Below are 13298 nucleotides of genomic sequence, written 5' to 3' on the forward strand. Positions count from 1 at the left end.
AAGAAAAAAAAGTCGTAATATTACGAGGATAAAGTCATAACTTTACGGGAAAAAAAGTTGTAATATTACGAGAAAAGTCATTACTTTATGAGAAAAAAAGTCGTAATATTACGAGAATAAAGTCATAACTTTACAAGAAAAAAAGTCGTAATATTACGAGAAAAAAGTTATCTTTACGAGAAAAAAAGTTGTAATATTACAAGAAAAGTCATTACTTTATGAGAAAAAAAGTCGTAATATTACGAGAATAAAGTCATGACTTAACGAGAAAAAAAAGTTGTAATATTATGAGAAAAAAGTCATAACTTTACGAGAAAAAAGTCGTAATATTAAAAGAAAAAGTCATAACTTTACAAGAAGAAAAAGTCGTAATATTACGAGAAAAAAGTCATAAATTTACAAGGAAAAAAGAAAATAGCACATAAATTACTACTTTAGAATATTATGACTTTATTCTCGTAATATTAGGACTTTATTCTTAAAATCTCAGATTAATTTTTTTTCCTCAATGTGGCCCTAATACTTCGCCTTACCATAGACCTACAACAATGATAAATAGAAATGAAAATGTAAAGAAAAAACAGTTACTCATTTCCATTTTAAAAAATCCACAGGGAGCCACTGGAGAGGGGCTAAAGAGCCGCATGTGGCTCCAGAGCCACAGGTTGCAGACCCCTGGTATAATCAGACAATTTCGTTCAGGCTACAGCTCTCGTCTGTCATCCCTTCCGTTTTGTGGAAGGATATTAAAGCTTCAGTAGGAAACCATTTTTTGGGCATCATTGGGCAAAAAATCCATAATAACCCGTCAGCATATTGTAAGTGTTCTGAGAGAAAACTACACTTCTGCACCTCCTCATTTTGTCCACTGTGGATCAGTGTTGCATTGTGAGAGATATGAGGAAGAAAGAAGACATTTGAGACAAGGCCTCAGAGATAAAAGTACACTTTGATTTAATAGCTATTCTACAGAAGAACTCACTAAATGAGTGTTATAGGTTACTATTTCAGTATCTTAGACAAATTAATATGATTTAAACTTTTTTTTTTTTTTTTAGTTATTGTTTTCGAATATTGTTAAAAGACTAGCCAGTCTGATCCACACTCCAGACCAGTTGGTGGCGGTAATGCATTAACACCCACCAAGCACCAAATAAGGCTGCTTCTGTCCTCTGTGGTGATGTGTCGTCACGAACGAGCCGCCTCTTTTAAGTGAACGATGGGAGCTGGCTCCTGTCCGAGAGCCTATTTTTATTTATTTTTTATTAATAAAACAGAATGATATGATGATCTTCTCTGCGTCACAGGCACTCCATGCACTGACTGTGAGTGAATGTTGTGTTAATGACGTCCGTGCGACCAATCAGGTGATGAACAGAAGAGGATCATATCATCAAGCAGGGGGGGGGCGGGCGCGGGGCAGCGTGCTGAAGGTCGACAGGTACAGAGCAGGCGGGAGAATAGGAGAGAAAGAGAGAGAGAGGAGTGCGGTGCGCGAATAGCAGAAAAGATGAGTGACAGTCGGAAACGAGGAAGCATGTAAAATTATGGTATTCTGGAAAAATTATAAGGTTTATTGAATAATTTAAGTGATATATGTGCACACATACTAATCATTGGTCAAAACAGTGCTAAATTTGGCTGAATTATAAAAGGCAGAAGTGGTTAAAACGAAGAGCCGTTTGGGAGCCGAAAGAGCCGGATCTTCTTGGTAAGCTGAGCCAAATGATCTGGCTCACTAAAAAGAGCCTAAATTCCCATCACTAGTCCTCTGCTCACACACAACAGCGCCAAGCAGCAGCAGTGAGATCCAGAGATGCAGAGAGGCATGACATGCCAAGGAATAGGACAACAAGGAACCAGTTCAGAGATCCTTTATGTTCGAGAAGAATCTTTTGTTGCTTATTGCTAAATCTCTGAAAAGTGTTTTTTTTGTCCTTTTTTTCATTGAACTCTGGTCTCTTTATTTCTGGTGAATGTTATTGGGACTTGCATTTGATTATCTTACACTTAACTCCCCAGATCCACTTTGTTTGAACCAATCCAACAGCATCCAATCAAGTTTCAGGAGAAAACCATGAAGAACTAACGTTAAGTTACTAGGCACCAGTTGGATCCAGTTACTCTGCTGTTAAAATGACTTTACATTTGGTGAAGCGCACATATGGCTTGTTTAGGACTCTAGACCTGAGTTGAGGCTGAAACCTTAAAGGGACTATTTGTAACTTTCAGAAATGCTTCTTAACAGCGACACCTGTGGCCGTGAAATCAACGAAAGTCAGCGTCGGGCTCGCGCTTGCTCGCTCTAAATATACCTGAACGAGCATCGCTCAAAACAGTGAGGCGACACACGTCAGCTAAAACCACAATATCACTCTATATTTCAGCTGCTTGGCAGTAATGTTAGCTGACCAGACGAAGGTCTCTCCATGAACATGATTTAGATCTGATCTTAGTGTTGGCTTTTCCTGCTTCAGCGCAGGCTGATGCAGCGGAGCTCTGCAGCGTGTCTCCCTGCTCTCTCCGCCCGCAGCCGGAGAGAGCAGGGAGACACCGGCACCCGGTCGGTAACGAGACGGTAACGTTACTCGCTGAGGAGCTCCGTCACTTCACAAGACACGGGAAACCTCTGTTGGTCTGGAGGAGCTGCAGCATTTCTTTTCTGCACAAACATCCACTGAACATTCACTAGATATTCTCAGAGCTAAACTAACTCTTCTGCGGTGTTGAGAACGCGCGCTCTGTCTGAGTGAAGGCAGGCAGGCAGAGGAGGAGAGGCAGCGGCCACACGCGAACGCGCATATGCGAGCGCGCATGTGTGGCGACCCGCTACATTTATACGCTTAAAAAGTTACAAATAGTCCCTTTAAGAGTTAGCTCAGTTACCTTTATAATAACTAAAGCCAGTGTGATTATATCTCCAGCTTCTCTTTGGCATCAAGCGACGACGGAGGTACAATAATAGTTATAATAATAATTATTATAACAATCTTTTATAACCGTCATATACAGTAGATTCACATACACACTGTAAACAATTGCTGTTCATTTACGGCAGGATTTCAACAGTATTAACCTGTTATTGCTAAAAAACAGTGCTTTACTGTTAATACAAAAGAAAACCTGTTAAATTACGCTCATAGAACGTTTTTTAACTGAACTATAATGCATTCTTAAAAAAATTATGTTTATTAAAATGTATGCACAAAATACAACTTAAATAGTGCATTAAAATAAATCAGTAAGATAATGTAAAAGAAAGGTGAAAAACATCTTTACATCTTTAAACAGTAAATTAACTGTAAAATACTGTGAAATTACTGTTAATAAAAAAAAACAGTTAAACTGTATTTTTCATTAACAGTACAACGCTGTAAATTTCAGCGACAGTATAATAATGTTAATTTTACGGTAACATAAAGGCAACCCTGCTGCCAGTTCTTTACTGTTATTTAACTGGGAAATTCCTAACAGTGCATGCCCAGAGTTTCAAATATTTGAAACTAAATAAAATAATATACAATTGCATAAAGTGCATGTAGAAACTGTTCGTTTCTTCTTTCCCTGCTGACCTGCTGTGGAGATCCCTGATGGTGCCTCTGTTGTGCACTGTATAATGATGTAATGTATTTTGTCGTACTAGTTGTTGCTGTTGTGATTCAATGTTGTCTTGTTATGTGTTTGTATTCTTTATCAGACTAAAGTCCTGATGCTCAACCTTTAATGAATTTAGAGGTAGAGAAAACCATATCAGCCGTTATTGCCTCATTTCACAAGCTGCATGTTTTTGCTGATGTTTTAAGGCACTACGTGATTAATACAAGTTACATTAATATTATTGTAATGAAAGCCTGAGATCTGTTGGTGTAACAGGTCGCCTGAATATTCAGAGCTCCTGTTTGGTTTGATCGTCTGAGCTTTTGGAACGAAACATTTGGCTCAATATGATCTTTTAAAAAACTCATCTCATTGTTTGCATGTCACTCTGTTGGTTGAAGTTCTATGTACCTTGTTCATTTAGGTGTTATAGTATCTTTAACAACAGTCCAGTGTGACAGAGTGAAAATGCAAACAAGATACAATATGATATAAAAACAGCATAATAAAACAGCAAAGCAACCCCTAATAAACCATTTAGAATATAAATACAATACTGCACTAAAAAAGGTCCAGAAACAAGGCCCAGCAGTGAATCCTTGGTCATAAAGCTCCATCTGCATCGCCGTTACATGAACACTTTGTCTTCTCATGAGAACCTGCAGCAAAAAAAAAAAGAATATATATATATATTACATGAAGTCACATTTCTTTATCATATGCACAATATTTACAACAGAGCAGTATTTGGCTATATTTAGCTATACATTATCCTGCTTATTACACGGCTACTTCCTTAAGAAATCAATAATTTGACTCAAAAATGGTCCTCCGGAGGCCAACATTACAACTGCGCCCCTAGCAACGGTCTGTTATACATAGCAACATTAAATGATCAATAATCCCTCCAAAATACCACATTAAGACACCAAGACCTTGAGGAACACCATAGGAAAAACCATGCTGTGATTTTTGGATCAAAAACTTTTGACATTTGGAGATTTCTGCTAGAATTGCATTGTTCTGTGATTGGATGGCAAGCAGTCCTGTTGTGTAAACTGCTCAGAAACCCCCTTATTGTCAATCTAGCTAGGAAAGCAATCTATCCTCTGAATGTCCTAGGTCTCTAGTTTGTGGCTGTAAAGTTTCATGAGGCTGTGATTATCCTAGAGGTCACCACAGGTCATTTTATACAGTGAGGTCAAGTTTAAAAAAAATGGTCTCACTACAATGAAATGTCTACCATGGGGACTAACATCATCACACATGAATACAATTGGGCTCATTGAATCCACAAGAGTCTCAGCTTTACAGTGATACCCAATTTATGTAATTCAAGACTGTTTAGGGACCCCAGCATGCAGAAATATTCAAACACCATTTTAGAATAGGAGACAATAATACATTTATACTGCATGCAAAAAACTGCATGTGATTATCATAAAGTGGGCATGTCTGTAAAGGGGAGACTCGTGGGTACCCACAGAACCCATTTTCATTCACATATCTAGAAGTCAGAGGTCAAGGGACCCTTTTGAAAATGGCCATGACAGTTTTTCCTCGCCAAAATTTTGGCCAACTTTGGAGCGTTATTTAACTTTCTTCAGGAGCAAGCTAGTATGACATGATTGGTACCAATGGATTCCTTAGATTTTCATATGATATCTGTACCTCTTAAAACTGAACCTGCTACAGCCTCTGAAAGACGGTAAAGTCAGTCAGGATCACGCGGGTCTCAGAGGGTTAATAGCTCATACTGTATTAGTTTTAGCAACATTTCTGCTCATTGAAAACATATTCCACATACTGTATCTGTGTTCTCTGAGAAGTTGTGAATAAAGTTGTAATATTTCGAGGAAAAACTTGTAATATTACGAGAGTCCGGACCTCAGTGACCCCCTAGCTGGCTACGGCCATGTCTCAGTGGTGGTAATGAGGGTGGGGCGGATTTATCCTGCTGGTCCGCGGTCTGAACCAAAGACCTCCCGCCCACGAGCTCGCTTCTCTAAGGTCCTGACTGAGCCGTCGGACAGTTTGGGGCCATCGGTGAGCGTCTGTCGGTCTAGTTTTTGCAGTGTGTCTCGCACCGTCGGCTCTAGTCTGCCCGTGTCGGAGGTGTTTTGGCTGATTCAGCACGTTGAATCGGCGGGCGGAGCCCGTCGTTGAGAGAATTCACTCTGATTGGCGGTTCAGTTTAAACGAATCAGTGCACGAGGAGAGAAACGAACACGAGGAAAGCAAGCCAAAGAGTAAAGTCACACAGAAGACTCTTCTCATTTTTCATCTTCATCTCATCTGATCATTCCAACACACGGATATTTTGACATGAGACATGAACATCTGGAATAAAGCTAAGTGGTGAGTGAGAGTGGTGTCGAAACGTCGCTTTGTTTCATGTACGTATCATAACAAAGGCTTGTATATCCGCCGTTCTCGGCCTTCCTGTTTCCCTTTTTGAATGATGAATACAGACTACCGCCGCCTGCTGGTGTGGAGAGTTATTTCCTCTCACGCAGGCGCAGAACGTACATGCTAACTGGCCATCGGCTGTAGTCTTTGCGGTGTGTTCGAGTGCAACTTGTTGGCCGAGGCGACAGTTGCCGCTTGTCGGGTTGGTGTGTCTGGGTCTTCACCTTTAGGCCACCACTGCTTTTTAAACATCAGAACGAGAACCAGAGGCCTCATAAAGAAATGAAGTCTCAGTGGATTTTTTTATGACTGTAAATAGTAACATGATAAATCTTTTATCTGAGAAGACTACCGATTCTTGACATGAGGTGGTTGCTGTTAAGTATCTGTTATGTTGATGTCTGCACATTATAGATGTTAAAACAATCTATTATATAAACTTACCTTTATAACGGTATATTGTGATGAACAATACACCGTTAGCAAATAGGAGCAGAATTAGAGCTGCAGCAATGATGGAAGCTCCCCATCCATCAATCCATGCTTTGACCTCCCTTTTGCAGGGCGCGTCCTCAAACAGTTTCTCTGGAACACATTACAAAAACCAAGTGTGACTCTCAGAATGTAACTGTATTTTAATTGTAGATATAACCTACCTATGAAGATTAAAATGACATATAAGAACATCTAATAACACTGGGATGAGTCTCACCAGGAACAGTGAAGTTAGCCTCAACCCTGTGGTCGATGTCCTTCTGTTTGACTACACAGCAGAAGCGGTTGGTCGCGGTCCGGTTCACAATGATTTGGAGGGTGACGTCGTAGCGGCGTCCTCTCTCTGAGACCCGTGGCTCATCAGCAGGAAGGACGTTTCCATCACTGTCCTGCCACTGTAGCTTCGGCTGTGGGAACGCACCTCGAACGTCACAATTCAGCTGCACCCCGGCCTTCATGACATTGACGATGGAGATGTAGGGCTCTGCCGCCCCTGTGAACAGAGTTAAGAATAAATTATAAACGACTGTTACAGCATTAGACATTTACTCTTCATCTCCTTCCTCTTTATAAATACAGTGACACAGGAATGAGTCCTAAAACCCAGAAATTAGTTAGCATTTTAGCACTACCTGTTCCCTCGTCTGGACGTTGATGTGTTTTGAGTTAGATGTCTGAATGTCTGCGGTTAACACGAGCTGAAGAGATTTTAAAGTTTTGTTCTACGATATAAAATACATCAATAAATACCCCACTGGTGAATTTTGAAGCTTTTACGTGTCTTTAAAAAGGTGGTTGCTAACAGGTGGCTAAATGAGACTACTAAACGTCATCACGCCGACTCGTCCTCCTTTACAGCCTTGTTTGTACTCGCACTCACGTGACTGTGGTGTAGTTCGTTTATAGCCTAACGTTAGCTTTTTACTTCTGGCGATTGCATTCACAGTTAAAAAACCATAAAGTAGTGTTCATTTGTGAAGATTATCTTGCAGAACAAAACATGCAAGTATCATAAACGTTTGTTTGCAACAGAGCTTATTTTCTGCAATAATCCAAAACCCAATTGGAACAATCCCATTGGCTTTTAGTGGAGGGAACCAGGGAGATGCCAACTTCCTGGTTGACCTACAAAAACACATCATCCCTGGAGCTCTCTGTGTGCAGTATAATGTGTGTATAAGCAAAAGAAAAATATCAGGACATGACATTTTAAACATATTATATTTATCTTCCAGATTTTAAGTGACTATTCACCACTGCGAACACTATTTCTGACATCCTGTCTATTATCATGCCTTGATTTATACACAAGTTATTGTGCAATAAAACTCATTTTGAACTTATTTGAGTTTAAGATTTATAGAAAATATTGTTTTGGAAAACACAAAAACAAAATTGCAAACCAACCAGGCAGTCTGTCTGTCTTATTAAAAAGTCATCCTAAAAACGAATACACCAAGATTCAAATTTAGAAATAAATTAAATCACAAGCAGGCAGAGCAATAACAAGAGAAGATAATATTAATGTTAATAAAAAGCTAGGGCTGTTGTTGAAATCCTTAAGCGACTAACACTTTTACAATTTTGTCGACAAATCGATTAGTTAATTTAATGGACAGATCTGTAAAAAGAATCACACTAAAGCACCACTTTAGATCTGGTGTTTACAGAGATGTGCTCACAAGTTTCTTGGAAATAAGTCATTCAGCATGAAAAAATCATAAAAAATGACTAACCGACTAAATTAATCTTAGTCGACTGAGACCAAAACGACCGATTAGTCGACTAATCGACTGAGAGGTGGCAGCCCTATAAAAAATCCGTAATCAAAACATGCAACACAGATTCACACAATACAAGAAATGCAAAGCAGTAAAATGCAGAATATTCATGTTAATAGAAATATGCACTACAGGCAGTTGTGCTGCATTATTTGGCACCAACTGAAACCTGCAGAGCAGGATACAGTGCACACTATAAAATAGGACGCAATGATTGTGACCCACAATGCTCAACCTTAAAAGGATGGATAAGGATAAATCTGTTGTTTGGATGATGTCACTGATTTGCAACACAGACCAAGTATCCTGGAAGTGGGATCCCTCCTCTGTTGCTCTTCCTGAGGTTTCTTCCATTTTTTCCCTGTTAAAGGTTTTTTTTTGGTGGGGAGTTTTTCCTCATCCCATGAGAGGGTCGCATTGTAAAGGACAGAGGGTGTCGTATCCTGTACAGATCGTAAAGCCCCCTGAGGCAAATTTGTGATTTTGGGCTATGCAAATAAAATTGACTTGACGGATCTCATCGCTGATCTGTGTGCTAAAACTTTGTCGCCCTGCGTCTGGTTATCATTCACAAAACGCTGACAATACCGTCAAAGTGCTTCATCAGGGTGACGAACAACCCCTTATGCTCAGATACTACATCCGCGTTTAGTGATCAGTCAGAAAATGCAGATGTAGATCAGTGACATCATCAATATCATGAAAAATGAAATTAAAATATGAAAATATATTTCATCATGTATACACGAGGGAGACAAAGCTTTAGCACACACGTTGTCAGTGACTCACCATCAGTTTCCCCGTATTTGTTCTTCAAAGTTGAGAACTGTGGATCACAATCTAAAAGGAAAAACAATATTTTTACACTGTGACTGTGTGGTATCTTCAACATCGAATGCAGGGAACAAAAGCTGAAAGTACGACTAAAAAGGATTTTCGAATAATAATCGACTATTTCCCAGTGATTTTCGAATAGTATTTTTTCTTGGACTGCACATCCCTAATTCGGACTAGACGAAAGCGCCCTTAGACACAAACACATGGGAAAATAAGGTCCATGTTGAAAAATAGCAAAGTTAGCCTTTAATACTTCATTACACATCCTACAGTGTCTGTTAAATCATCTAAGACATGTCTGTTTTCAACCAATCAACCAATTACAGAAAGCTGTAGTGTTGATACGGGCGTGTGAGTGTTGTTTTAAGACAAAGATTTAGAACCTATCCTTTAAAGCTGAAGTAGGCGAGATTGGAGCAAATATGATTAGTTATTTTTATAAAGCGGTCGCTATATCGTGACAATAGTACATGTAACAGGTAACTTGAAAAAAATCATGTGCCTCTGTGTCCTCCGGTGCTCCTAACGGCAACTGCAAGATTTCACAGACCGGAGGAAAACAACCAGTCAGAGGTGATCTGAGGTCTGCTGTCCATCTGCCGTCTATGAGAGCCGGCCGTCAATCACTCGCAATCTCCGACCAAACGGTCAAACTAGGCAGCGCTGATCAAATATGAATTAATATTATGTTACATTAATGCCTATTTCTCGCTTCAAATGTTTTCAGAATCATCTTGTAGTGCACGGTTTAGCTGCAAAAATGAGAAAGTTTGTGACGCCGCCGCCATTGTGAAATCTGGTGAAGGAATGCCAAGTACCGGTCACATGACCGGAGCACAGCCAATAGGAACGCTCTCTCTCTGAAATGACCTGTGATTGGTCAAAGTCTCCCGTCACAGGCTAGATTTTCTAAAGCCTGAAAACAGAGCCATGAGGAGGTGTAGGTGTCTAGTTTTCTCTCAGAACACTTGAATTACAATATGCTGAAAGGTTATTATGGAATTTTTGTCCAATGATGCCAAAAATATTCTGCCTACTGACACTTTAACTGTTTTATGAGAGCACTCACCAACAACAAGCTCAACGTTGAATGTCTGACTTGGCTGAAGACGTGGAAAATGACAGCTGTAGTTTCCACGGTCAGTCACCCTCGTATTTCTGATGATTATGGAGGCGTTGCCGTACTTCAGTTGATCTTGAAAATGTGAGACTCGACCTTTGAACGTCTCGCTCTGACCTCCTCGGCCATTGTTGTAATGAGTGCCTGAATCATACAGGAACACCTCGCGTTCATCCAGCTGACCATCTTTCGTCCAGTCAAACAACTTTGACTGAATGTTCTCCTTGGTGCTGAGGGAACAGGGTAAGATGACATCACTTCCTTCTGCTGCAACCACTTTGACGACACCTGAAAGAAGAAACATATATTAATCATTATGTTTAAATAGAGAAAGTTAAGGTTAAAGCAGAAAACACATTTGCATGTCACCTCAATTACTCTGAAACACTAGTTTATAAGCATGTTAGTTTGCCAGATTATTTATGGATATTTGTCATGCTGATATAATTTAAGTATATTTAAGCTAACATGTATAAAATACCTGATGAGACACTTTAAGACAGTTGTTTTGGTTTTGGACAACTTTTAGTCTGAGGGTTCAGAAGATCAGACTATTCTTCTATCACATGTTCGAATATCACAAATTATTTCCAATGGAAAAGGTTTTCTTTGTCCTGGAGAAAAGTATATAACCTGTGAAATGTCTTCCTTCGAGGAGACACACTGCAAATGTCCCCACTGTGGGACTAATAAAGGAATATCTTATCTTATTCCTCTCTGACTTCTGGTGTCTTGTTTTAAAGGGACTATTTGTAACTTTCAGAAATGCTTCTTAACAGCGACACCTGTGGCCGTGAAATCAACGAAAGTCAGCGTCGGGCTCGCGCTTGCTCGCTCTAAATATACCTAAACCAGCATCGCTCAAAACAGTGACGCGACACACGTCAGCTAAAACCACAATCGCATATGCGAGCGCGCATGTGTGGCGACCTGCTACATTTATACGCTTAAAAAGTTACAAATAGTCCCTTTAAGGTATAATGTCCCATAATTGCAATTATATTCTTTAACTTCAACATCAATGTTTGGTGTGTTTATTCAAAATGTTTCAAGTGTTACAGAACAGTGCCGAGTCACCTCATTATGACTACAGTGATGTCATCGCAAGGTGAAGTCTATGACAAAATCTCACTTTCACTGAAGAAGAGAGACATTTTCAGATGGTTTGGAGCCGCTTCTGAATTGCTGCACTGCAATCTGACACACCCTCAAAAATGAACTTTTCTTTCACATCTTTATATCACAGCTGCTTCCTACTCTTTGCTTCCATGTTAGCAAACACCAGCTAACCTGCCTTAAGTGTCCCTTTACATCTGACTTCATACTGACAGAGTAAAATAGGAAACACACAGGAAGCCTGCAGTGTACACATTGACTACTGACTACTGTAAGTAGATTTGTTTGTTTATGGCCTTGGTTTGAAGCAAATAACATGGCTAATAATTATTAATGATTACTTTAAATCAATTATAATCCATCATTATTGATATATATTTATAAATACTGAGTTTCAAATTCAGCATTGAGTTGATCGACTTAACCCCAACATTGTAATGTTACAGGGACGATTTGGACCTTTAAAGCCCCCCCTCCAGTGTAGGGTCAGGTGTTGTCATGGATCTGTACTAATATAAGATCAGTCTGTGCTGATGATAAACTAGGGAAAAAAAGTTTGGAAACTTGTGTTTGGTCGATTATTTCTCTGTTGTTACAATGTTAATTGGCATTGTATTTTACATCGTTGGAAAGCCTGTTTATTTACCTTCACAATGATGTCCAACTTGTGAGGATCATGCATTTGTGGGATGAGCAGCACAGCTGATTATGTGGGGAGCGCCCAAGAAAAATTTGCCAAAATGCTCTGCCAATGGTAAACAGTGTATCCCTTCTTTTTCCCAGTTTATTTAGCTACATATTGAGCTAATTATCTAACGTTAGCTTCACTATAATACACGTGACAGACTAGGGATGTCAAGGTATCAGAAATATATGCAACCAAAGTACGGGGTTCTCATAACGTCCTCTGGCTAACTGATCATTGATTCACTAGGTAGAAAGCATTAAGTTTACTCACCGTGCTCATCTCCTTGTGTTATTCCAGCAGACAGCAGACAGCAACACAGAGACAGGAGCTCCGGAGCTGTTAACTCAAGTCTATTAACACCCGACATGTTAAAGTACAACAAGAAGACCCGTGTCATCCCGTCACCTGCAGCTCACTGTCAAAAACTGTAGTAGACACTGACGTTTTTACCGACCGACAACGCCTCTTATTGGACACTAGCGCCGAGCGAGGGAGGGAGGGAGGGATGAAGGGAGGGCAGTCAGTCAGTCAGTCGAGCCAGGGAGGGAGGGAGGGCAGTCAGTCAGTCAGTCAGTCGAGCCAGGGAGGGAGGGAGGGCAGTCAGTCAGTCAGTCGAGCCAGGGAGGGAGGGCAGTCAGTCAGTCAGTCGAGCCAGGGAGGGAGGGAGGGAGGAAGGGAGGGCAGTCAGTCAGTCAGTCGAGCCAGGGAGGGAGGGCAGTCAGTCAGTCAGTCGAGCCAGGGAGGGAGGGAGGGAGGAAGGGAGGGCAGTCAGTCAGTCAGTCGAGCCAGGGAGGGAGGGAGGGCAGTCAGTCGAGCCAGGGAGGGAGGGAGGGAGGGCAGTCAGTCAGTCAGTCAGTCGAGCCAGGGAGGGAGGGAGGGCAGTCAGTCAGTCAGTCGAGCCAGGGAGGGAGGGAGGGCAGTCAGTCAGTCAGTCGAGCCAGGGAGGGAGGGAGGGCAGTCAGTCAGTCAGTCGAGCCAGGGAGGGAGGGAGGGAGGGAGGGCAGTCGGTCGGTCGGTCGGTCGGTCGGTCTTACACACCGGCCCCTAATTGTTATGGCAGGCAGACATAACAATTCAAACAAAATACACAAAAAAGAGGAGCCAAATGTTACAATACACCAAGTTATGCATTTAAACTCCATGTAACAAACAGAGTTTTGTCACTGGCCTTTCAATTATGGTGGCTTTGGTCTGTCCTGACTGGTTTCCTCTGAATGGTTAGCCTCAGAAGCTTCCAGCTGCTTTCGTAGGCGAA

At 40.8% G+C, this 13298-nt stretch overlaps 1 protein-coding gene across 1 annotated transcript; it reads right to left on the reverse strand.

Moving 5' to 3' along the window:
• Positions 1-1439: 1439 nt before the first annotated feature.
• LOC141769550 (butyrophilin-like protein 1) lies at positions 1440-8275 on the reverse strand. Its single transcript, XM_074638745.1, has 4 exons — positions 8238-8275; positions 6719-6994; positions 6451-6591; positions 1440-4256 (listed from the first exon to the last, which is right to left on the reverse strand). Exons 2-4 carry the CDS (start codon positions 6957-6959, stop codon positions 4201-4203), a joined length of 438 nt encoding a protein of 145 aa, XP_074494846.1. The 5' UTR covers positions 6960-6994; positions 8238-8275; the 3' UTR covers positions 1440-4200.
• Between the last annotated feature and the right edge of the window lie 5023 nt (positions 8276-13298).

Source organism: Sebastes fasciatus, chromosome 6 (assembly GCF_043250625.1).
Source record: "Sebastes fasciatus isolate fSebFas1 chromosome 6, fSebFas1.pri, whole genome shotgun sequence".
NCBI lineage: Eukaryota > Metazoa > Chordata > Actinopteri > Perciformes > Sebastidae > Sebastes > Sebastes fasciatus.